This window comes from Lemur catta, chromosome 10, assembly GCF_020740605.2.
Source record: "Lemur catta isolate mLemCat1 chromosome 10, mLemCat1.pri, whole genome shotgun sequence".
NCBI classification, from domain to species: domain Eukaryota; kingdom Metazoa; phylum Chordata; class Mammalia; order Primates; family Lemuridae; genus Lemur; species Lemur catta.
The window spans coordinates 48,700,151-48,725,802 of record NC_059137.1 but is presented as its reverse complement, the minus strand read 5'-3'; the positions used below and the strand labels follow the sequence as shown (position 1 = coordinate 48,725,802).

Below are 25,652 nucleotides of genomic sequence, written 5' to 3'. Positions count from 1 at the left end.
AGAGTAAGTGCCCCCACAAAAGATATGACTCCTAGGGGAAGAGTGAAATATTCATGATGTGTTCCAGGCGTGCCTTTCCTTTCTACCCCTCGCTTTCAGATTTGAATAGAAAATACTAGTAATGTGGGAGACTACTTTTCCATTTTATTTACAGTAGGATTATCAGTAGTAGTTAATGCTTAGAACTAAACTTTATTTATCGATAATTCAAAACTTAATAGTAGGCATTAATTTCAAGCCTCCTGCCTCTGTGACCTTAATTAGGTATCCTAGAAGAAAAAAGGAAAAAAAAAATATATCAATTTTTCTCTTGTTGCCACTTTCACTTTCTAATAGTGCTTTGGACAGTTGAAATGGACAAATTCTAGGTAATAGAAAGGAGACTAGCTAGTCTATAATCAGATATTAAGTAATTGAGAGTTTGATAACTGTATGCTGACCTAAGTGATTATGCTTACTTTATTCTGTTTGTTTTATGGAGCAAATGAGCTTTATGTTATTATCTTATTGCCTGCCTTTAGCTACTTTTTTTTTTAATCTTAAATCGTAGAGGTGTTTTCTTTCTATTTTTTTCTTTTAGCTTCAGGCATGGAGCTAAGTCAAATCACACTGTTTAATTCCTGACACACTATCATTATTGGTCTGTGCAAGGGCCCTCTTGTTTATCCTCCTTCCACCATTCCACTCCTACTACCTTATTCAACAAAGACACTGACTCTGCTCTGTGTGATATATCCTTATAAAAATATGTAGGGTTATTTTGTGTATGTGTTTTTACCTTATATAATTAAAATAATGCTGAAAATCTCAGTTTATTCCTTTTTAAAAACTGAGTTACTGTATATACAACTACTTTATTCCCTTTCTCCTGTAGGAAGTTAATACATCATTTTACTTTTCTATTATTCTAATGTTGGCTACTTTAGTTTCTTTCAATTCTGTGTTACTACAAACATTGCTGAAGTAATGTAGTACACTACAAAATTCATAACTCCTTTTGGACTTGTAAAGTAGTTTCTCTCAGAAAAATATATTTAGGAGTGAGATCACTGAGTCATTTCTTATGTGATTTTAATAAACACTGAAAGATTCTTTCCCAGATGGGTACCCTCCCAAAAGTAGTGCCCAAGAATTCTCATTTCTGTACAATTTTACCAACATTTGGTATTACCACTTTTCTTTCTTTTTTTTTTCCATTGAGATATTTTATTTGTAAGTATGTATTACATCCCTAGAAAAAGAATCCTAGGATTTTCCCTCCTGTGTGTTTTCCCTCTTGCTTCTTCGTGGTCCGTGATGCCAGTACAATGAAACCAAACTGGCAGGATGACAGCAGATTATTCTGCCATTTTTGTAGATCTTTGAGTTGCACATCTCATCTGGGGCTGATTACTCCACACTTGTTTAATCTGCCTTTGAAGTTCACAACAATTTTCCCAGCTCCGTGATCATCAGTGATTTCAAATTTGCCAATGTAACCATGGTTCGTTACCATAGTTAGAAATCGGATTATGACAGCCTAATAAGAACCTTTTGTTTGCCTCTCTTTTTGGCATTGTTGATGCTCTTAAGAGCATCAGCCAGGACATTCATGTACACCATTATGGCAGCATGGAAAGATGGCAGGAGCAGCAAGGGCTCACTTTTCTAATTTTGGCATTCTAATGAGTATAAAGTAGTATCTCATTTTTGTTTTAATTTCTCTCAGTGCTAATAAGTTTGAGTATCTCTTCATTACTTGTTATTCTGGCATTTTCTATGAATTACCTGCTTGTATTCATTGCCCATTTTTCTGTTGAGCATTCTTTTTTAAGAGACAGGATCTTGCTGCTCCGCCCTGGCTGGAGTGTGGTGGTGCAATTGTACCTCACAGTAGCCTCCAACTCCTGCACTGAAACAATCCTCCCACCTCAGCCTTCCAAGTAGCTGGAACTACAGGTGCACGCCACCACACCTGGCTAATTTTTTCTTTTATTTTTGTAGAGCCGGAGTCTCACTATGTTGTCTAGGCTGGTCTTGAACTCTTAGCCTCAAGTGATCCTCTTGCCTCAGCCTCCCAAAGTGCTGGGATTACACATGTGAGCTACCACACCTGGCCTGAGCATTCTTTTTATTATTGCTCTGACTTGGAATTCTTGGTATTAATTCCTCTAAGAGAAAGCATTAATTTTGATGTTATCATCTATTAATTTTCCACCTTATGATTTATATTTTTGGAATCTTGTTTTAAAAGTTGTTCACCATTCCTATGCCATGAAAATTTTCTCCTTGTACATTTTTCTTTACATTTTATTTTTGATATGTACGTCTTTAATCCATCTGGTGTCTACTTTTATGTATGATGGTAGAGATCCAGCTTTTATTTTTCACTATATAACAAGCCATTCATCCCAATATTGTCTACTAAATAACCTATCCTTTCCTCATTGGTACGTGGTGTTATCTTTATCATCTGTCAATTCTCATGTATACTCTGGTTTTGCTTTTTCTTGTTTTTGTTAATACCATATTTTTATTACTCTGTGTTTGTGTTACATCTGGTTAGTAGGGTGAGTTCACTCTCTTGAATTTTTTTTTCTCTGTTCATTCTTTCCTGTAAATTTTTAGAATAACTTTGAGTTCCTTAAAAAAAAATCTAGCTGGAGTTTTCTTTGAGATTGCATTAGGTTTATAGACTAACTGGGGAAAAGCTGACTTTTTCAATATTACTATCTTATCTATGAGTCTAGTATGTCTCTACATGTTTTTCAGATCTTCTTTTATGTCCTTTAACACAGGTTTAAATTATTCTCCGTAAGTCCTGTACTTTTTTGAGTTAATTGTGGTTTTCCAGCTACTGTGATAAGTAATTTATTTTATATTTTCAAATTAAGTATGAAAGAGCATTTGAGTCTCTCCCCCCATATGGATGTTATGGAAAATTTCAAATTTACAACAAAGTTTAAAGATTTTTTTTAATGAACACTCAAATATCCCTCCCTGTATTTTTTAATTTACATTTTACTGTACTTGCTTTATCATTTATCTATCCTTCCTTCATTTTATTTTATATTTTTATTCATTTAAAAGTAAGAAGTAGATATTAGTACATTTCTCCCATAAAGACTTTAGCATGCATATCATTAACTAGAGTTCAGTGTTTATTTACAGTCTTTTGAGGTAAATTTATATACAATAAAATGTACAGATCTTAAACGTGCCATTTGAAGAGTAAATGCATATATTTATGCAAATCAAACCCTTACAAAAAATTACCATTATCTCAGAAAATCCTCTAGTGTTCCTTTTAAGGCCCTCTCCTCACCCAGTCACACCTAAGGGGAAAAGGAGAGAGATCACATGGACATTAACTAATGAACAGAGAAAAAAAGAAATGACTAGAGACAAAAATAGACATTTATAAGTGAAAAGGGGGGCATTATAAACAGTTATAGGTTAATATATTTTATCTATTTTTTAAAGACAGTCAAATTTACCAGTGGGGTATACCAATATACCAGTTTACCAGTATACCAACTTTAGTGATACTAATATTAATAAATTATGATAACCCACTGTCATCAGATTAATACATTTCAAAATACTGCTGTTGCTGCAGCTTTTATTTTTTTTAACTTGGGGAATTAATAAAATATTTTGCTTCCCCTCTTCCTTCATAGCTTTCTAATGGTTCTCAAAAACTGAAGGGATCTTACATTGGACTACCTCAGACCTTTCATTTGAAAAGTTTAAGATAGTAGGAGAAGAGAAAATGAGAGTGAGGGGGGAAGAGAGAGAGAGAGAGTGTGTGTGTGTGTGTTTGTGTTTGAAATAGGCAGTATTTCCCTTATGGTTTGTATACTTCATTAATGACTGCTTTATCATAAAACAATTCCGAATATGATGAAATTTAGAGGACTCAAGAATTTTTAAGGTTTTTTGTTTTTTTTTTTTAACTACTCCATATTTAGCTTTTTCCTGAAACCAAGTACCTCTGGTGACAGTTTACAAAGTGGAAGCATTCCACTGGCAGGTGAATCCTTGGAGCACAAACCTGTATCCAGTTTACCAGAACCTGACTTGATCAACTTTATGGATTTCCCCAAACATAATCAGACCGTAACTGAAGAAACAAGCTCTGCAGTTGAGCCAAGGTACCACAGGGTAGAGAGCTCTCTTTATAATAAGTTGTGTACCTTTGTAAAAATTCCGTCTTTAAAGACATCGTGACTCTTTTTTTTTTTTTTTTTTTTTGAGACAGAGTCTCCCTCTGTTGCCCGGCTAGAGTGAGTGCCGTGGCATCAGCCTAGCTCACAGCAACCTCAAATTCCTGGGCTTAAGCGATCCTCCTGCCTCAGCCTCCTGAGTAGCTGGGACTACAGGCATGCGCCACCATGCCCGGCTAATTTTTTCTGTATATATTTTTAGTTGTCCAGATAATTTTTATTTCTATTTTTAGTAGAGATGGGGTCTCGCTCAGGCTGGTCTCGAACTCCTGACCTCGAGCAATCCACCCGTCTCAGCCTCCCAGAGGGCTAGGATTACAGGCGTGAGCCACCGCGCCCGGTGACATCGTGACTCTTGTAGGCTTAAGTTCTGGCATTTAAAAAAATTTAACTTTTCACTACCACATAGTGTTTAAATATCTAATGGATGAATGTGATAATCCATTTTTGAACTAAATTTAATGTTTGACAATGGTCTTTTACAAAATGAACTTAACAGTAAAAAATATTTCCCCCTTAATGTAGTCATTACCAATTTGCAGAGAAGTATTTATTCTCTTTACTATGAAGTACACATTTTGCTCTTAAATATTGTTTGAATCATGAGAGCCTGTTGTATGCTAAGTATTATGCTAAGCACTAAAAATTAAAAAGTAAATAAGATCTAGTAGATTATGGCCTGGTAGAGATTAAATACTCATCAATGACTTTACTGTACTTATTTGCATACAGTATACTTCTAGGTGATTTTTTTAAATAAAGATGAAATAATGTTTGTATAAAGCAACTGAATGGGCACTTTGTCTTTTTAAAATAATCCCTGTAATGTACAATATGTCGTATTCCCACCCCTCACCAGAGTCATCTACTCCATCCTGTTCTTCTGATCAGTTTTACAAATATGCTTGAAGAAAATTTAATTTTTAAAAGGCAGTATGGATTCTTCTCAGTTATATTTAGTATACTGAAGATTCATTGTAGTAAATACTGTAGCTCTACAGGTTTAGATTATTTTCAATACAAACAAAGCATTTCTTCTCCATTTTTTTAAAGTGATGAAGTAAAGAAAGCCAGTGGAGATGTCCAAACTATAAAAATTTCATCTGTGCCTGATAGTTTATCAAAGCGAAATGTATCTTTGACTAGAAGTCACAGTGTTGGAGGCCCCTTGCAAAATATTGACTTTACCCAGCGACCATTTCATGGCATTTCAACAGTTAGTCTTCCAAACAGTCTGCAGGAAGTTGTGGTATGTAATAACATTGTAACTATACTGTGTGTGCATGTAAGTATTTGTTAGAACATTATATAATTCTTCTTTAGTAGACTTATTTTAATAACATGCAAAATGATAGATAAGAATTTTGGGGGTATGAGTGGGTGGGGAAATTAAAAAAAAAAATTTCCATAAACAAACTAAGAACTCTAAGTTTAATCTTTTTATTAGGGAGAATTTCAAATTTGTACAAAAAGAAACAGAAGAGTATAATGAGTCCCTTGACCCATCATTTAGCTTCAGTAATTTCTACTTTATGGCCATTCTTCATTTATGTGTACCCTCCTTCACTTCTCTTTTCCTAGATTATTTTGAAGCAAATTTTAATCATATATTCCATTTGTAAATATTTCAGTATGTATCCCTAAGTGATGGGGATTTAAAAATATATATAATCACAATGCCATTATCATACAAAAAATATAATTAAGTTATTCAGTTTGTTCAAATTTCTGATTGTCTCAAAAATGTCAAATGCGTATTTGTGTTTGTGTTGTAGTTTGAGGAATCAGGATCAAATAAAGTCCAGGCATTGCAGTTGGTTGGTAGATTTTTTAGTCTTTTTAAATCTGTAGATTCTCTTTTTTTCCCTTGCAATTTATTTGTTGATAAAACCAGTTCATTTGGCCATCTTGGAGCCTGTGGAGGTCTGCTGGGAACACAGGACTAAAAGGCAAATATGTCTGGAAGGCTGTGGTCGAAGGCCATTTTTGCTGGCTATAAGCGGGATCTCTGAAACCAAAGAGAGCACACAGCTTTTCTTAAAATTGAAGGTGTTTATGTCCGAGACGAAACTGAATTCTATTTGGGCAAGAGATGTGCTTATGTATACAAAGCAAAGAACAACACAGTGACTCCTGGTGGTAAACTAAACAAAACCAGAGTAATCTGGGGAAAGGTAACGGGCCCATGGAAACAGTGGTATGGCGCATGCCAAATTCCTAAACAACCTTCCTGCTAAGGCCATTGGACACAGAATCCGTGTGATGCTGTACCCCTCAAGGGTTTAAACTAATAAAAAGTAAATAAATAAAAGTGGATTTGTGCCCTTGGGGGGGGGGGTAAAAAAACCAGTTCGTTTGTCCTTTGGAGACTAGAGTTTCCCACAATCCAGATTTTGTTGACCACGGCCCTATAAGTTGGTATTTGTATCTAGAAGCTTGATTAGATTTAGGGTCTTTATTTTATTCATTTGTTTTTGAAAGAATTTTATCAGTGATGGTATGTTTCTTTTAGCAGTGAACATAAATTATCTTTGTGATATTAGTAGTTATTAATGCCTCAGTGCCTAGATAAAGTCATTGGTTAGGAGCTATAAAATGATGATAGTCTAATACTGTCATTTCTTATTTATTATATGGAATACATTATAAAGAGAAACTTCCTCACATCTTCTGTTTGGTTTTTCTAAAGATGCAATTTATATTGGAAAGGCAGAATAAACATTTGATTCTTTCCTTTTATTTCCCAATTTTCCAAATAATGAGTTGAGTCTCAATTATTCTCCAAGGTAATCAGTTAATTTAGGGGAATAGGGTATCATGAACTTGTTGATTTAAACATTTATGTTTAAATCCATTGCTGTTTTTATCTTTATTGATGCTTATATTACCCAATCTTTGCTCAGCTAGAAGCCTATGTAAGTTAGCTTATTAGTCCTCTTGACACAACTCCTGTATCTTTTTTGTAATTTTTTAAAGCTTCCTTGCTTTCTTATATGACAAGATGTTTCATGCTTATGTTAGTGTATTTTTTTCCTCAGAGCTAGAATCAGCCATTTCTCTAAGAAACCCTGGTTCCTTGTAGAGGGAAATGATTCTGGAGAGCTCAGTGTGGCACTAGGGTATTCTTCATTAATGAATTGGTCATAAACATTTTCTCCTGACTATATTATGCATAACTTACAAAGTTTAGGTTGGGTTTTAGTTTTTCATGCCTTATTTCATTTCAGTTATAAAAATGCTATTTTTTTAATTCCTTCAGTTTTTAGTGCAATCAAATATAAAAACAAGTTAAATGTAATTTTAAAAGGAGTCAACAAAGAATATTAATACAAAAAATTGCCCCATTGTAAACAATTGTTCTAAATTGTTTAGAATTGTAATAGAAAGAACGTTACATTTTTCACATACATATATCATTTTGAAACAACTGAAAATGCAAGTACTTCTTATAAAAATTTGAAAAGAAAAATGAATCATACACACAAGCCATTGCTCTTATCAACATGATAGAGAAACTGTTTTAAAGGGCGTATTGAAATGTGGATTATTAATTTTCTTGTGCAATGATTTAAGAATATTTAAGATTAAGTATTTTTTTTCTTTCATTCATTAAGGTGTTCTATGTGTAACAATGGTCACGAAATAACTGATTTTCAAAGGATAGGGACGCATAATCTCACTGAAAAGTACTATTAAGCATACGGAATTAAACAGATAATGTTCACTTCTTTTTGTATTGTTTTTTAAGGATCCTTTGGGAAAAAGGCCCAATCCTCCACCTGTTTCTGTGCCCTACCTGAGTCCTCTAGTGCTTCGTAAAGAACTTGAATCTTTGCTAGAAAATGAAGGTGATCAGGTGATTCATACATCCTCTTTCATCAATCAACATCCAATCATTTTCTGGAACCTCGTTTGGTATTTCAGACGTTTGGACCTTCCAAGTAACTTGCCAGGACTTATCCTCACATCTGAGCATTGTAATAAAGGTGTACAGGTAGGGTACTATCTTCTAAACTTATATTCCATTGATATTAGTTAGGTTGAGGCTTAACTTCAAGCTCCTGAAAATATACAACAACAATAGCTTAACAAGATAAGTTTATTTCTCTCTTACTTAAAAGTTTGGATAGGCAGTCCAGGGAAGGTGCAGTGTTAGGGCCCTGAGATCCTTCTATCTTTTTGATTAGCTGTACATCACCTCTATTTCCAAGTTCTACTTCTGGTTCAGGATGGCTGACTACCTCCAAGCCATCATATCACATTCTAGCCAGCAGTAAGGAGAAAAATGGATAGAGGAGAGTATGTCTTCTTAAGAGACAGCTCCTGGAATTGTACATAATATTTTCACATACATCTCTTTGGACTAAACTTAGTTATATGGTTATATCTAGCTGCAAGGGTTTCTAATAAAAATAGCTTTTATTCCAAACTGTCATATTCCCAATTGAAATTCTCACAACAAACCTTATTTGAAAAGACTCATGCTATCCATATTTTTCAGATGATATAATTAAAAGTTAGAGAAGTAATTCACATACTTAACAAATGATGGAGAGTCAAGATCCTAATCTGGCCACCTGACTTGAAAGCCTCTACCCTACTTTATCCGTGAGTCCACTGGAGACAGTGAGCTTCTCGAGTTCCCCTACTATATAATATTGAATCTTGAGAGACACCCAAACCCCAAACGTATACCTGGGGCACAACAGAATCTTCAAGTATTATAAACTGTAGTTGGACTAATTTATTTTAAGTACTAGTAGTTCACACAAAATTATCTGGTAAGTTAGTAGGAACTCTTGTACTTTGATTTAAAAATTTTTTGTAATGGTGATTAATCTTTCATGTGCCCAGTATGCCAGTTACCAAGTTGTCATTCCAGTCCTTGAAAGTCAGAATGAGAAACTTACACCTCAAAAAAATAACAAGAACACTTATCATCTGACATTAATAAAAATTAAAATTTTTGTGTAGAATTTTAGGTCCAGAATTTTGAAAGAACTCATCTGTCAAGTTTTGCAAGAGCCACTGTTTAATTATTATACTTAGGATACTAATAATATCTATTGATCTCTTTTAGCTTCCTCTGTCGTCTCTGTCCCAGGATAGTAAACTTGTATATATTCAGCTGTTATGGGATAATATCAACCTTCATCAGGAACCAGGAGAACCTCTGTATGTCTCATGGAGGAATTTTAGTAAGTAAAATAGAGTTAAAGACAGACTCAAACTAGATACAGCCCAGATCTCATCCACAGGTGAATGGATAAGCAAATTGTGGCATAGTCCATCTGTATACTATTCAATAGTAAAGAAGAATAGACGACTGAAAAATAAAAAGAATGGAATTAAACAGAATTAAATTTCTCTAGAATTAGAGGAAAGCAAATTATTTTGCTTTATTTTAAAAAATTTCAGTTAATTCAAATTAATTTTGTATTATACTGACCTATATACTAAATAACTCTGACAGTTCTCAATTGGAGTCGAGTAGGTTTTCTGTGATTTTTCTGTCAAGTACCAATTCGGTTGGGTATTTTGAGAGTAAATTCTATATAGTGGAAGAGTAATTTAGGTATATTGGTATAGGATTATAATTTCAGTTATATTGATGGGTACTGGCTGGTCTCAGAGATTCTGCCTTCATTTTTAATCTTTTATATTTAGAACATATTTTTGCAAGGGGTTTAAAGAATTACCATTCATGTGTTTAGAAGCCTTATGAGTCAATAAGAAAAACACAAATAATCCAGTAGGTAAATGAGCACATGATATTAAGGTAGTTCATGGAAAAATATGTTAAGTGACTTACAAACCGTATTAGTTTGCTAGGGCTGCCATAATAAAATACCACAGACTAGGTGGCTTTAACAACAGAAATTTATTTTCTCACAGTTCTGCAGGCTGGAAGTCCAAAGTCAAGGTGTCAGCAGGTTTGGTTTCTTCTGAGGCCCCTCTTCTTGGCATGGAGATGCCTGCCTTTTAGTTATACCCTCAGCCTTTTCTGTGTGTGTGCATACATGCACATGCACACATCCTTGGTGTCTCTTTTTCTAATAAGGACACCAGTCATATTGGATTAGGGCCCCATCCTTATGTCCTCTGTTTAACCTTAATTATTTCTAAAGGCCTTATTTCCAAATACAGGCACATTGGTATTTAGGTAGGGCTCCAACATACAAATTTTGAGGGGACACAATTCAGTCCATAACATAAATGTATGAAAAAATGTTCCTTCACATTGGTATTTAGTGAAATACAGTTTTATTTTTTAAAAAAGGAAATACAAACTTGTAATTATCAGGTTGGCAAAAAATTTTCAAGATTAGTAATATTCAATATTGTTGAAGATGTGGAAGGAAGAACAATTTGATATACTGTTAGAAGTATAAAGTGCTAAATTTCTGGAGAACAATATGGCAAACATAATCCAGATTTAATATGTGGATACCCTGTAAACTTAGGAATTGCAATTGGAGAACTCTGTTCTACAGAAATACAGTATAAAGCTGTTTGTATTAATACAAGGATGTTTACTGCAGGATTTTATATAATAATGGAAAAATTTAATGTAAATATTCAACAGAAGAATTGTGGTAAATTTATGCTATAAAATATTGGCAGCCAAGAAAAAGAAGGAGGGATGCCATTGTATATTGAGTGAAAAAACACAAGTTACAGAACAATATATAATCCTTTCCCTTTCTTGTAGAAAAACAAAACCACAAAACCAAAAATGTATATCTGTATATTGAATATATGCATAAAATATTTCCCAAACTTTAATAGAGGCTACTCAGAAAAGAAAGGGAAATAATCTTTATTTTATACTGTTTTGTACTTTTTTCAACAATCCATCACTACTTTGCAATTTTTTTACTTAAAACTAGAAGGAAAAAAATGCTTTCCCTTGGTGTATGCCAGTCACAAAATTATGATTAAATATATTATAAACTATTTTCCCTTTAATTTTTGGTTTCAGTTATGATATTTGAATGCTTTTTAGGCACGAGCAGAATAACCTTGAAATTTATGCTAGAAAGAATAGAATTAGAACTGCCATTTCTTTAGTTGTTTTCCTGTATCTTTTGAAATAGACAAGTGTTTCAGATGTTCTGCAATTTGTGGTAGCAATAAAACTTGGCACTCTCAAGAATGGCCATGCTTCTTTACTCGATTGGGTGCTTTAAATGAAAAATTAGCATACTTATAACATTAAAAGACATACGAGAATTAAGCGAGATGATTTCCGGAATGGCAATATGAGGCACTCTGCAGACTCCCTCCCCAGTGAAACAACCATAATTAGTGAAATTATTTTTTAAAAAACTAACATTTTGGAGATTGTCCTAAGACTATAGAGCAAATGAAGAAACATTTATTTATTTATTTTTTAAATCTACTAAATCTTATTAAAAACAGCAAGTTTCTGAGGCACTTGAGCCACAGCTTGCTAACCATGCCCCCAGCTTTCCCCCCTTCCCCACCCCCACAGCTCCTAGTCAAGGGCTATAGCATCTCTGTTGGAAAAGCAGGCTGCCAGCATTTCTCATCCTTCCAGCTCTGTATTGCAGAGGCTAAATTCCTGGTGAGTGTGGCCAAAGATGGGAGTTCAGTCCTTCCACTTACCCGCCATTCATAGGGCAGAAGCTATACCCTAGTTGCAGCGGCAGGCTGAGACTACTGGGTCTCCAGTTGTTCTCACTGCAGCTTACTCATAGGATAGAGATTTCATGCCAGGAGAGAGGCAAGCTGAAAAGACTCCATCTAGCACCATGCTCATAAAGCAAGAGTGTCACTCTAAGAGAAGGGACACTCACTATTCCCAGCCCCAGCTCCAGAGCAGTGGCTTAGAGACTTTGCCTAGAAAGAGAGGACCACCATAAAAATAGAGAGCTCTGAAACTCTCCCTAAAGGAAATGACTTTATTTAGAACACAGTGTGAAGAAGTTCAAGCCTAAGAGCACTCTCAAAAACAGTGGAGCTTTTGGTGAGAAGACTGGTATTACCCTGATAGAAAAACCGAACAGGCTGGGCATGGTGGCTCACGCCTGTAATTCTAGCACTCTGGGAGGCCGAGGCGGGTGGATTGCTCCAGGTCAGGAGTTCGAGACCAGCCTGAGCAAGAGTGAGACCCCGTCTCTACTAAAAAAATAGAAAGAAATTATATGGCCAACTAAAAATCTATATAGAAAAAATTAGCTGGGCATAGTGGCTCATGCCTGTAGTCCCAGCTACTTGGGAGGCTGAGGCAGTAGGATCGCTTAAGCCGAGGAGTCTGAGGTTGCTGTGAGCTAGGCTGACGCCACGGCACTCATTCTAGCCTGGGCAACAAAGCGAGACTCTGTCTCAAAAAAAAAAAAAAGAAAAATCGAACAAAGATACCATATGAAAAGAAAATCCAAAATCAGTATCACTTATGAATATAGTCATAAAAATCTTCAACAAAATATTAGCAAGCTGAATCCTGCAATATAGAAAAAGGATTGTACACCATGACTAAGTGGGATTTATCTCAGGCCTGCAGTTTCAGTTTAACATTTGAAAATCAATTAGTATAATACATCATATCAATAAAGGACAAAATCCATGTGATCATCTCAGTAGGTACAGCCAAAGCATTTGACAAAATCCATCACCTTTTGTTTAGAATGCTCAATAAGCTAGGAATAGAAAAGTACTTCCTCATCCTTATGATGGGCATCTATGAAAATCCACAGTTGGTATCATTCTTAATGGTAAAAAACTAAATGCTTTCCCCATAAGTGCTGAGACAAGACAAGGATATCTGTTTGTGCCATTTCTACTTAACTGGAGGTTCTAGCTAGAGCAATTAGGCAAGAAAATAAAAGGCATCGAAACTAGAAAGGAAGAAGCAAAACTATCTCTACGTACAGATTATATGATCATGTGTGTAGAAAAATTCTAAGGAATACATACACACACCACACACGCACACAGAGACAACATATTGGAACTAAAGAATAAGTTCAGCAAAGTTGCAGGATATAAGATTAATATACAGAAATCAACTGTGTTTCTATACTTTGAACAAATAATTGAAATTGAAATTAAGAAAATAATTTCCTTTAGAATAGCATTAAAAAGAATAAAATATTTAGGGATAAATTTGACAAAAGAGCAAAACTTACACTCTGAAAACTGAAATCACTGTTGAAAGAAATTAAAGAAGACCTAAATAAATGGAAAAAAATCCCATGTTTATGGATTGGAAGAGTTAAGATGACAGTAGTCCTAAATTGAACTTACAGGTTGAATGCAGTTTCTGTCAAAATTCTGGGTGGCTTCTTTGCATGAATTGACAAGCCTATTCTAAAATTCTTACTGATATTCAGGGGACCCAGAATAGCCAAAATAATTCACCAGAGTGGGCAACATAGAGAGACACTGGCTCTACAAAAATTTTTTTTAAAAAATTAGCTGGGCACATGGTGGTGTGCACCTGTATTCTCAGCTACTCAGGAGGCTCATGTGGAAGGATTGCTTGAGTCCTAGAATTCAAGGTTACAGTAAGCTATGATTACACCACTGCACTCCAGCCTGGTGGACAGAGTAAGACCCTGTCTCTAAAAAATAAATTAATTAAAAAATAAAGTGTACAATTGAGTAATTTTTAGTATATTTAATTGTGTTCAACCAAAGAAACAACACTGCTATGGATTTTGATCCTAGATCTACCTGCTAAATTACAGCGTTTGAATAGCCTTGATTTACATGTTAGGCTCTGACTTTAGAGTCTAACGCAAATATGGTATCTTGTTTACATGGGCTAATTGTATGATTTGGGAATTATATCAAACAGTGCAATTGCATATATTTAGCAGGTAGAGGATCAAAACCCGTAGCAGCCAGTATTTCCTGTTGTTATTCTAACAGAGAAATTTGCTATTTCTTTGGTTGAACATGAAGTATGACTCATTGCCTTTATTTAGGGGTTGTATTATATGAATAATACAACATTGGTTAAGACAGGCACTCAAAATCAGGCTGATTGAAGACCTATTGGATACATTTTCCATCTCATGTTAATGTGGATATAAATAAAATCATATGACTTTTGAAATTACCTGCATTAAAGTTTTCCCTTTTTCCAAGCCAAGCCCACGTTGCTGAATTTGTATATGTTTAATGTTAGTATGATTCAAATCCACTCTACCACTGACACACTTTTTTTTTTTTTCTATTGAAACTGGGTCTCGCTGTGTTGCTCAGGCTGGTCTTGAACTCGTGAGCTCAAGTGATCCTTCCATGTCAGCCTTCTGAGTAGCTGGGTCTACAGGCACATGCCATCTTGCCCAGCTTGAAGTACTTTTATAATCTATGAAGTCTGTATAAATGTCTGTTCTTAATAGTTCTAGAATTACTCTTGAATTAATTAGGATTAGACTATGTTGTATTTAATAGAAAATAAGAGGCTTCAACAGATAAAGATTATTCTTTCACATAAAGAAGTTATGAATTATGTCATGTTGTACACCATAAATATATACAGTTTTTGTCAATTAAGAAATAAAATTTTTTAAAAAAGTTACTTATTAGTCTAAGACTGGTAGGCAAGTCCTGTCGTCAGGAACCCAAGCCCTTTCTGTTGTGTCTGCTTTACTCTCAGTAAAGATCACTTTGTGGTGGCAACATGGCCGCCTCACATCCCAGCCTCAGGCAGTAAGCCATAGTTGGGGGAGAAGGGCAGAGGGACAGTTCTCCTATCTGAAAAATAGGAGCAGGAAAAATCGTGTTTAGCTGAGTATAGTTGCCACATAATTTTACTAGTAAGGGGGAGGTGATATTGAATAAGCATAATAGAAAATGCCACAACTCTGGAAAATAACTTATTTAATAATTGAGAAAATTTTATCTACTGTGTTCTTTTTGTTAGATTCTGAAAAGAAATTGTCTCTCCTGTCAGAGGAACAAGAAGCAACAAGCACTTTAGTAGAAACCATTAGGCAGAGTATTCAGCGTAATGATGTTCTTAAACCCATCAACCTGCTTTCACAGCTAATGAAGCCAGACATGAAAAGACAAAGGTAATAATACAGTATTTTTTGCCTGGTATGCAACTCAATAATTCTATTTTTAAAAAATTTATTTTACTTTTAAAATATCTCTACTTGTAAAACAAATACATTGCAAAACATCTAATTGTTTTAAAAAGTGGTACACAGATATATGCATTCATACATGAACACAAACACATAATAAAAGTAGGGGAATAGATTAAATTTTAAGAAGATAATTCATGGATGTCTAAAATGTACTGTCTTTTTGGAAATACTGTTGTTCTCTGGAAACCTATAGTTAACGCTGATATATATATATATACACATACACACACACACAGACACACACACTACTTGCTCAGGCTCTCTGATATCCACATTCTTTTCTTGTTGGATGTAAAAGAATATGGGATTAGGAGTAGAAACAATTTAGGAAAGTGGTAGAAGCAGTGAACTAAAAGAATGTGGAGCTCTTCTGACCCTGTTACTATTATCTGCTAATATGCTAGGATTAGTAGTACCCATTCCCCCCTCCGTGTAAGTGAATTTTGCAGTGGAAGCTTCAGAAAAGAGGGCGTAATCAATTATATCAAACATTACTGATGTTTCCAGGGTCCCCCTCAAGTTTTCTTTACTCATGACAACTTTGAATGTAATCTCAGAAGTAATAGATTAAGAATTGATAATAAAATGGATGGATCCACTTGTAATCTCAACAGTTTGAGGTAGAGATGACTATCACAATCTAAAGAGTAGCTTGCTTTAAGCATCTGTAGTTTATAAGGGCAGTAATATTGGAAATGTCATGTTACAGCTTCTGAAGCTTCTAAAGAAAGTTACGTGAAGTGTTATTAGAATCAACATTATCTTCTAACTTTCTTCCTATGTAAATCAGTGCATTTCTTAAATTTTCCTCTCTATTTTTAACAGCTGAGTCATGAAGCTCATTTTTAGTGTTTCATTTGTGAAATTTTTATATTCACAAACCAAATAAAGGTGATTTGTCCTTTGCTGTTGGATTAATAGTACAGAGACCATACCACCACCTTTCACAGTTTGTGTCCAAGGGTTTTACTCATAAATTAATCTGTTACTTTGTAGAGTGGCAGAAGATGAAAGGAGACTCTGCTTTTGCATATTTTAATTAGAAATTTAAAAGTTATGTGTTACTTATATTGTTAAAAAATTATTATAATAGAGTTAAAATGAGCCATTTTGTTATTGGTGTGAAGCTTTATGCCCATTAACCTTTCCTTTTTACCTTTTCAATTTGAAATAGAGACTCACAGGAAGTTGCAAAAATTGTACAGAGTTCAGTGTACCCTTCACTCAGCTTCCTGCAAAGGTGACATCTCATATAACCATAGTATAATATCAAAACCAGAATATTGATGTACATACATTATTGTTAACTATATTACAGAACTTAGTCTGTTTTCACCATTTTAAAAAAACATGCATCTGTATTTTCATACTATTTTTCCACTAACTTTTAAAATATATTTGTTTTATAGGAGTTTGTACAGAGAAATCCTCTTCTTATCATTAGTGTCTCTAGGAAGAGAGAATATTGATATTGGTAAGTAGTTAATGAGAGATTGCTAAAGCAACTTCTTAGTTTTCTAAAGTAATTTTTAAAAATTGTAGCTAGTGCCGGGTGCGGTGGCTCACGCCTATAATCCTAGCACTCTGGGAGGCCGAGGCGGGTGGATCGCTCGAGGTCAGGAGTTCGAGACCAGCCTGAGCGGGAGAGACCCCGTCTCTACTAAAAATAGAAAGAAATTATCTGGCCAACTAAAAAATATATATAGAAAAAATTAGCTGGGCATGGTGGCACATGCCTGTAGTCCCAGCTACTCGGGAGGCTGAGGCAGTAGGATCGCTTAAGCTCAGGAGTTTGAGGTTGCTGTGAGCTAGGCTGATGCCACGGCACTCACTCTAGCCCAGGCAACACAGCGAGACTCTGTCTCAAAAAAAAAAAAAAAAAAAAATTGTAGCTGGTATATGCCAATACTTCACTTGCCTTTAAAAGGATTTCTACATTTAGAGCTGGGCATGGTGGCTCATGCCTGTAATCCTGGCAATTTGCGAGGCTGAGGTGAGACAACCACTTTGAGGCCAGGAATTTGAGACCAACCTGGGCAACATAGTGAGACCCATCTCCAAAAAAAAATTAAATTGACCAAAAAAAAGGATTTCTGTCTTCAAATATGTAGTTATGTAATTTGACTCAGTATCATTTTTAAATGAATGGCTTTTATTAACAAATTACAATTGCATTTTTGAAAATTTCTTTCAGAGGCTTTTGACGATGAATATGGAATTGCATACAATAGTCTGCCTTCAGAGATTCTTGAAAAGTTGCAGAAAATTGATGCTCCACCAAGTATCAGTGTGGAGTGGTGCAGGAAGTGTTTTGGAGCACCTCTCATTTAAATAAAGGGATTTATTAGAATTTTGAACACATAAGGCTGGGGGAATAGAGTCAATCTGGAAACATTTAAGGTTTTTTCCAAATCCTAAGAAATGGTGAAAACTGAAATGAAGTAACTTTGGGGGCAATATATAACGAATTGTAATTCATACTGAATCATCTCTAAATGTAAAATGTCATTAAAATGTCCCAGGGTTTATTGACACTGAAGATTGTCAACTCCTGAACTGTTTCTCTGCCTCTGCTGAAAACCACTTTGGAATTTCTCAGTATTTGTTGTAGTTAGATAGAAATAATGAGAAACCATATTCATTAGAGGCATTTTGTTTATATTTGAAGCTGTTGGGTTTGGGGACTGGCAAATTAAACTTGCCTAACCCCCAAAACAAATGAAATTTCTCAATTATAAGAGCAACTATTTGTGTATGTGTGTATATGTGTGGGGCTGTGTAGGTATGTGTACATACAGCCATATTATAATGTATATTTATTAAAATTCTTAGATTGAGTATTGCAATAGTCTTCTGAAAGGGTCCCATTGACTATTAAATAAATGACTACTATTAAACTCATCTGTAGTCATTAATTTCAAAATTACCTGAAAGTCTGATGACAACTGCCTTTCCCTCTGACTTTGAATTTAATATATCTTTACCTTTCATATCATGTATTATCTTGCTTAATGGATTATATCTTAAATATCCAGTTATTTCCATTCTCATCCCAATACCTTAATTTGCAACAGCTTTAAAATTAGAATAAATGAGCCAGTCATCAGACAGTTAAAATGAAATTAAATCAGCTCCCTAATAATTAATGAAATTAATCAGAGCATGTTTTAAATGCTAAAATGTATGTCATTGGACCTGAAATCTTTGTTCAGGCACATGAATTGTTGGTATTAGTCACTTTTTAAAACCTGTGGGATAAACTTGCACTGCACAGTTGTTTTATTCTTGTATAATATTTAGATTTATATGCTTGTGAGTAAATTGTGCATTTGTAAATACTGTTTTTAAGGTTGAATCAATTAAGTCTTAAAACTTTAAAGCTTATTGAGCTTGTTGCCAGTAGGTTTAAGAAAATCATGACCTCACATGCCTTACTTTGACATTTATCATGCCTTTTGTTAAAAACGTCCCTTAGGAACAAGTTTGCCTTAACACTCTGCGTGGTTTAAGAAGCCAGTGGTTCTATGTGCTCGTTTACAGTAAATTTATGCAGATGATTCAATCATTGACACAAAAACTTTACTTCCATGTGGTGGAGTTAACAGCACAACTCTGCTTTCTACCTGGTGTAACCTTTTAAAAACTGTAGTTATTATACTAGTCTTTCAACATTTCAAAGGTTATTCTGACCTATGCAGAATTATAGTCTGAATTTTTTTTGTTGTTATTGTTTTGAGACAGTCTCGCTTTGTTGCCCGGGCTAGAGTGAGTGCCGTGACGTCAGCCTAGCTCACAGCAACCTCAAACTCCCGGGCTTAAGCGATCCTACTGCCTCAGCCTCCCGAGTAGCTGGGACTACAGGCATGCACCACCATGCCCGGCTAATTTTTTCTATATATATTTTAGTTGGCCAGATAATTTCTATTTTTTTAGTAGAGACAGGGTCTCGCTCTTGCTCAGGCTGGTCTCCAATTCCTGAGCTCAAGCAATCCACCTGCCTCGGCCTCCCAGAGTGCTAGGCGTGAGCCACCATGCCTGGCGTTGTAGTCTGAATTTTTTGTGAAAATGCAAAGTGAAAGAACTTGTCAGAAATTATGTACAATTTTCATTACCTTCAAAATGGATCTTTTGCACTGTCGCAGAGTATATATTTTTGCAACTTAAGACTTGGTACTAGTTTTAATACTTAACACTTACTGACCCAACACAAAGTTTGGAATTGCCTTGCATATAATAAAAATTGAGGTTGAATAAAATGAAAAATTAAAGTTGCTGTGCTTGTCTGTTACATTTAAACCTCCTGAGATCTGTAGGATTAATGTGAATCTTTGTGATATTTAGAATTCCAGTATTTTTTTATTTCTTCTCTGTAGTCTTCACAACTGTTATTTACCAAAGCACTTCCCTTTTAAAAAACCTATAATGAAGCTTACATGTTTAGGCTATATCAAATTATCTTTCCTAATACTTTTTAAAATAACATTTGAAATAACTTTCAGCAATTATACCTTGAAAACCTTGGTCTGTTGCTGCTACTTGGATGTTAAGGACTGACTTGTATTAAACTGCTTAAAGGCTTTTTCCCAAGACCAACCACAAAAAAAGTACCACTAAAAATTTACAGGAAAAAAAAAATCACTCATCTATGGAAAGACTTAGAAATGCTTAGAATGATTTGTAGCACCAATGAAACTTTAATCCTGATAACTTCTAAAAGCAATCTTCAATTTAGTCCAGATTATATTGGTTTTGGGTTTGATACTGATTTATCTTTAGATGCATGTTGTAGGTTGATTACAACATGCCTGGCTAATAACTAATAAACATGAATTAACAGGCTCCCATAACTTCAGGATATTCAGTTGCTACCCTTTTACATTTCTGATACACATTAGTATAAGATTGGACCTTTATTGTTTCATAGCTACACTCATTGAAATCAGAGTAGAGTGGTTCTCATGTTTTGTGCACGCACCATAATCAACCAGGTACTGCTTAGTACTAAACTCCAGGCCATATACCAGACTTGCCTTGTGGCTTTTAAGTTACCGTGGCTTATCAGTCCTTTTTGCTTTGGACAGTAACAGTACATTTCCCCCTTTTGCTTTTTAAATTTTTCAACCCCCATTTTAGCCAGACCCCTAGGTGATTCATATGTACATTTAGATTGTGAAACACTGCTTTAGGCTCTGCGTATTACCTATAGTTAAAATACATACTAACTAGCAAATAAGGAGCTTGTATTACATCCACCAACCATAAAACCAACTGTGCCTTAAGATCCTGCTATTGTCTATGTTAGAATAGTTACTATAGAAACTGGCACATTAAGAAAAACATACTAATACTTTGCCTTTGTTCATTTTTCATTGATGCTATAGTGTTCTTATATAGGCACAGTCACCTTTCCAGAGTGTGAAACAGAGAAAAACACAAATAACGATTCACTAGAATTGAAAAGCTTTGTTAATGCAATAAATTTGCACTGGTTTAAAAAGCTTTCAAGTGTTTTAACAAGCTATCTTTTAAAAAAATACGACAAATGTCCATCTTCACAAGGGCACTTTTTATGTATTAAATTGTGTATAATAGATGTTTTAAAAAGCCATATTCCTCAAAATAAACTGTATAAGAGATGAATAGTCCTAGTCATTTATTTCCCTTAAGCTGTTTGATGCCTTTCTGAAAAGGCAGATGTCTTACACCAAGAATCTTTTTCTGCGCCACCCATCCCCTCAAAAGAAACCCTTTATCCTGACTATCTCTTCTACCACACAAGTCAGTCTGATTTTGTCCACCAGTGGATTGCTGCATACATTTTCTTTCTAACTTTCTTGTTATATCATCAATGAAAAAGGCAGTAAAGCAGATGTAGGATATGGTCTTATTTATTATTTAACTCAAAAAATCTTATTTTTGGCTAGACTCAGACTTAGAAGTAGATGCTCTCAGAGAGGACAGCCTACGTCTCTTGGCAATCTGTTCCTGGCGCTTTTCTTTGGCCTCCTAAACAAAATAAAAAAGCAGAGTTAAAAATGCAAATCCAAAGCCACCCTGACTTTTCTTTCCCCAAATCTTAGGCTTACCTTCATTCTCTTGGCCAAAAGTTTAGCATATTCTGCAGCCTCTTCCTTATTTTTCTTAGTACGCTGCTTCTTCAGAGCAATACGCCGACGTTTATGTTGCAGGACGCGTGGAGTTACAAGTCGCTGAATCTTGGGTGCTTTGGTCCTAGGTTTCTTACCTAAAAATTCAGATGGTTCAATCATTTCAAGCATACCCTTGTTCAGGATCCACTTTTAAAATGTTAAAAACAGAGCTAAGCTTAATCAAATTAACAGTGCCTATGCAATTTTGAAGCCTTTCAAATGAAATCTGAACTATTTTACAACTATTCTAAGATGTGCTAAATACGGTCAAAATATAAAGAAAACTAAAGTCCTGAAAAATAATGAGTCTAATCTTACTACGTCAGTGTCTTTACTAAAACATAGTGGCATGATTAAAACAATCTAACTGTGAACATAGTCATCTGGTCTTTGAAAACTACATAAACCATTATCTACTTCTTCATCCTACCATTTTATGCTTGCTTCTCTATTTCCCATGACTGTTCCTGCCAATTTAGGGGAACATAACCATTTACATCAGAATGTATAGCATGTTGTTTTTTAGTATCTTCATTTAGCCCTTCTGATTTGTACTCCAAAAGTGCTTATGGATTATAGATCTACTTTGGAGCAAGAGCATTCATTTTGTTCATGGAAGGTAAACATTCTAAGATTAAATACCAAATTATTCAGGTTCTGCTAACACATTAGATAAACCACTCTTACCACAGATACAAGAGCCATCTTAAAAACCACATTTTTATTACACTGATGGTATTTCCACGAGTGAGATTATGGGGAAACTGCCATATATTTGCCAATTACGTTTTTTGCTATGTTAAGCTTCATGAGGGCAGAAATTTATTTATACCATGTCTTCAGCACCTGAAATAGTAGATAGCACATAGCAGGTGCCCAAATGTTTGGAATGAATGACTATAGAGCACCCTATATGCTAAGTGCAGGTGTAAGTCACACCAGTCATGAAAACTAAAACACTCTTATGCACCACTGCTGCTGTGGACCTCACTGGTATTATTAGGTATGTTGCCTAATAAATATATGGATATAAATTCTGAAGAGAGAGAAAACTTCAAACCCACAAACAGCTGCTCCCTAGTATTTTGGGTGGTAAGGTATTTTTCTTAACTTCTAATTCTCAAAACTCTTACTATTGTTATCCATTATCAAACAGATGAGGAAACAAGTTAAAAGAAACTTCAGTAGATGAAAGCATGTATTTGTTTTGTAAGCCAAAAAATAATTTAGAATCTCTATGGAGAGAGATTACGAAAGTGTGTGAAGGTGAGATCATAGTCCCATAATTTGCCATCATTCTTGTAACTCCTAAACCTAATCGCAGTGAATTTAAAATAAGCCATCTTTGGACAAATACATACGTCAGTGACTCAAGAAAATCACAACACTCTACATGGCACTAAATATAATAAGAATTAGTATCAGAAGTGTTATTTTGATCCCCCCAACAGTTTCCTAAAAATTTAGACTTCAGGTGCTACTGCCCCCAAAGGAGACTTTATCTTCTAATATGTACACAAAATGCTAGTGACATATTACTAAAATTAAGCAAGCCCTGAACTGCAATAATCCCTCCTACCTTCTTTGTTTAAGGGCTTCCTTACAACATATTGGCGAACATCATCTTCTTTAGACAGATTGAAAAGTTTGCGGATTCTGCTAGCTCTTTTGGGCCCCAGACGACGAGGTACTGTAGTATCAGTCAGTCCAGGAATATCCTTCTCTCCTTTGAACAAAGACAAAAATTTAATTTAACAACTTCCTTATAATTAAGAATCCTAAATTAGAGGGTTAACGTTAAATTGATAATTTGTAACTGTACTCCTCAAAGTGTGAATAATGCAAATGAAAAAGCATTTGGATAACTGCCTTTTAATCAATTTCAACAAAAATTGAATAACACCAGTAAGCCTCACCTTTTTTTACAATAACCAAGTTGAGAACGCTCAGGTTGGCATCCACAATACAACCCCGAACAGATTTGCGTTTTCTTTCTCCAGTTCTCCTTGGTCTGTAACAGGAATGCCCCTTACTCAGTAGCAGGCGAACACGGCCATGGGTCAAGACACCCTGCTTCATGGGGAAACCTTGCTTGTCATTCCCACCACTGATTCGGACCACGTAACCCTGCATGAATAACGTGAATACAAAAACGACACATTTACTATTCCAAATTTATATAAAGTACAGGATTATGGCTTCTATGAACCACACCTCTACTTGAGGGATTACAATTCCTTAAGATCAATTTGAATAAGCAAGTCAGTGTTTCTTCTGGTCACTAAGTTTTCTCTACATTTCCAATTTGCCAAGTTCAATTATCAAGTTACATTTCTAACCTATGTTTTATTGGAGACAACAACACTAAGAGGACGAAGATGTCCAAGAAACCAAAATACCAAAGAGCAACTAATCAGAAACCCTTCTTAGCACTTAAAAATAGCCTTTGGGGACTGTTAGGACATTGGCCGAATGCAAAATGCACAGCAAGAACTATGTTCATGTAAACTTTATACGTTTCCTGGCTTAATCTACATAACCCCTCCAGGTGACAGCTCAACTTTATAAAGTGACATTTGGAGTAACTTACCCAAGGTCAGAATTCAGAACCCAGAATTTCAACCCCATTCCAAATGCCAATCAACAGCGTTTACCATCTTTCACTTAAAATATCTGCAACAACTTAATGGCCAATTTTTACCTTCCATTCTTCACCCAGAGCGTCGGCAGCAACTTCCGTGGCCATACGCTTCTCATAGAAAGTACGAAGTTTGCGTTCATCGTCCACTTCAATGAGTTTCTGGCAGCCAGTGGCTGGGAAGGAGATATTCAGCTAAGGATTAAAAGGGAAAAAAAGCTTAGCAAACTACCTACACAGGTGTTTGCACAACCACCTACAAAAGTAATTCCATTGCAAAAAGCCTTTCGTGTCACCTACACAATCAGCAGACAACGTGAAATGCCGCTTTTAGTCACTCGCGGGAAAGCACGTTGAAAGCATGATAACGCTCAACACACGCCGCACTTAAATAGAACACGTTTTCCTTCAAGCTCCACGGAATGACTCCGGGGGCGACCGCGCTCCGCAGTCGTTCATCGTCCGGAGCAAGGAGCCCGACCTAAGTAGCGAGGCTGAAGAGGCGCACGCCAGGCCTGCCGCAAACTGGGCAGCACGCCCGCACGCGTCCCGGCCGGGCGCGAGGACGCCACCATGGCGCTCCCGGCCGGGGACAGCTCCAGCAGCAATCGCCCGCCATCCGCTCCCCGAAGGAGCTCCGACTCCAGGAGGACAAAGCTTCTCCTGCTTCAGACCCTTCTCCACCTAGGGCCAGGAGCTTAGAGTGCTGAGACTGCGGCAACTCCGCGTCTAGGGCTCGATATGCCTTCCTCAAGCCTAGTACAACACCCGGCGCCACTTCCTACCTTCATGTTGAAGCTGCTGATCGCCTCCGAGGCGCCACGAAAAAGAGGCCCGACTTCCGCTTCGTCCAGGTCACATAGGCGCTTTCAGTTCTCGCGAGATGAGCAGACGCCTTGGCTAGCGGAAGTGAGTGCAGTGGGCGGTACTTCCTGGGATGAAGGTATTTCGCTGTGTGCAGGTAGACTGTGTGGGCTGAGGGTTTACAGGTGCTTCAGTAAGAGAAGTCTGGCCAGGACACCCCATGTTTAGTTTGGGGTGTTAGTCCCTCCTCTGCCTAGTCTTTTCCGCGCTCGGTGGGGCTTGTAGGTGGGCCCCGGCGGAGCCCGAGTTCGTTCCAGACACTCTGCCTCTAATGGTACCGAAGCAGGAGAACAAGGACTGGGGTTCAGCTTTTCTCTTGGACTATTTTGTACCTCAGCTACAACCGAAGATTTCCTCTTCGGGAGCGTGTCCTGCCCTGGTCCTGGCGATTCACAGCAAGACAGCGTGAAAGCCATGGTTTGTTTTTCACTTAAAAACTGGATGATCCGCTTTGCTTTTCAACCGCTTTTCAGTCTACTTTGTCCTATCACGGAATGACACCCTCAGTTGCCTTTTCGCGCAAGCCAGTGGCCGCGGTTACCCCAAGTCCAGGCAGCCATCGGATGTCTCCTAAAGTTTCTCTGCTTGCTTTCTTGCCTCTACGATCTTTTTAAAACGCAAAATTATATCACTCCCCTGCTAGAAATGCTTTCTTTGCTTCCCACTGCAG

At 36.1% G+C, this 25,652-nt stretch overlaps 2 protein-coding genes and 1 pseudogene across 3 annotated transcripts in view; 2 read left to right on the top strand and 1 right to left on the bottom strand.

The window, feature by feature from the left end:
* The window catches only part of DENND4C (DENN domain containing 4C), a 93,250-nt gene extending 74,583 nt beyond the window's left edge, over positions 1–18,667 (top strand). For both annotated transcript variants that reach the window (XM_045562558.1, XM_045562557.1), the window contains 7 exons: positions 3,951–4,133; positions 5,259–5,454; positions 7,954–8,199; positions 9,286–9,403; positions 15,103–15,253; positions 16,741–16,805; positions 17,526–18,667. In XM_045562558.1, the coding sequence (XP_045418514.1) occupies positions 3,951–4,133; positions 5,259–5,454; positions 7,954–8,199; positions 9,286–9,403; positions 15,103–15,253; positions 16,741–16,805; positions 17,526–17,662 (1,096 nt within the window). In that variant the 3' untranslated portion in view covers positions 17,663–18,667. The remainder of the gene's footprint in view (positions 1–3,950; positions 4,134–5,258; positions 5,455–7,953; positions 8,200–9,285; positions 9,404–15,102; positions 15,254–16,740; positions 16,806–17,525) is intronic.
* Positions 6,154–6,527, top strand: LOC123645980 (annotated as a pseudogene).
* A 2,536-nt stretch (positions 18,668–21,203) lies between the features above and the next one.
* Positions 21,204–24,995, bottom strand: RPS6 (ribosomal protein S6). The gene is made up of 6 exons (XM_045562556.1): positions 24,904–24,995; positions 24,182–24,313; positions 23,397–23,607; positions 23,060–23,206; positions 21,418–21,575; positions 21,204–21,337 (listed from the first exon to the last, which is right to left on the bottom strand). The coding sequence occupies exons 1-6, from the start codon at positions 24,907–24,909 to the stop codon at positions 21,242–21,244; spliced, it is 750 nt and encodes a 249-aa protein (XP_045418512.1). The 5' UTR covers positions 24,910–24,995; the 3' UTR covers positions 21,204–21,241.
* Positions 24,996–25,652: the final 657 nt, after the last annotated feature.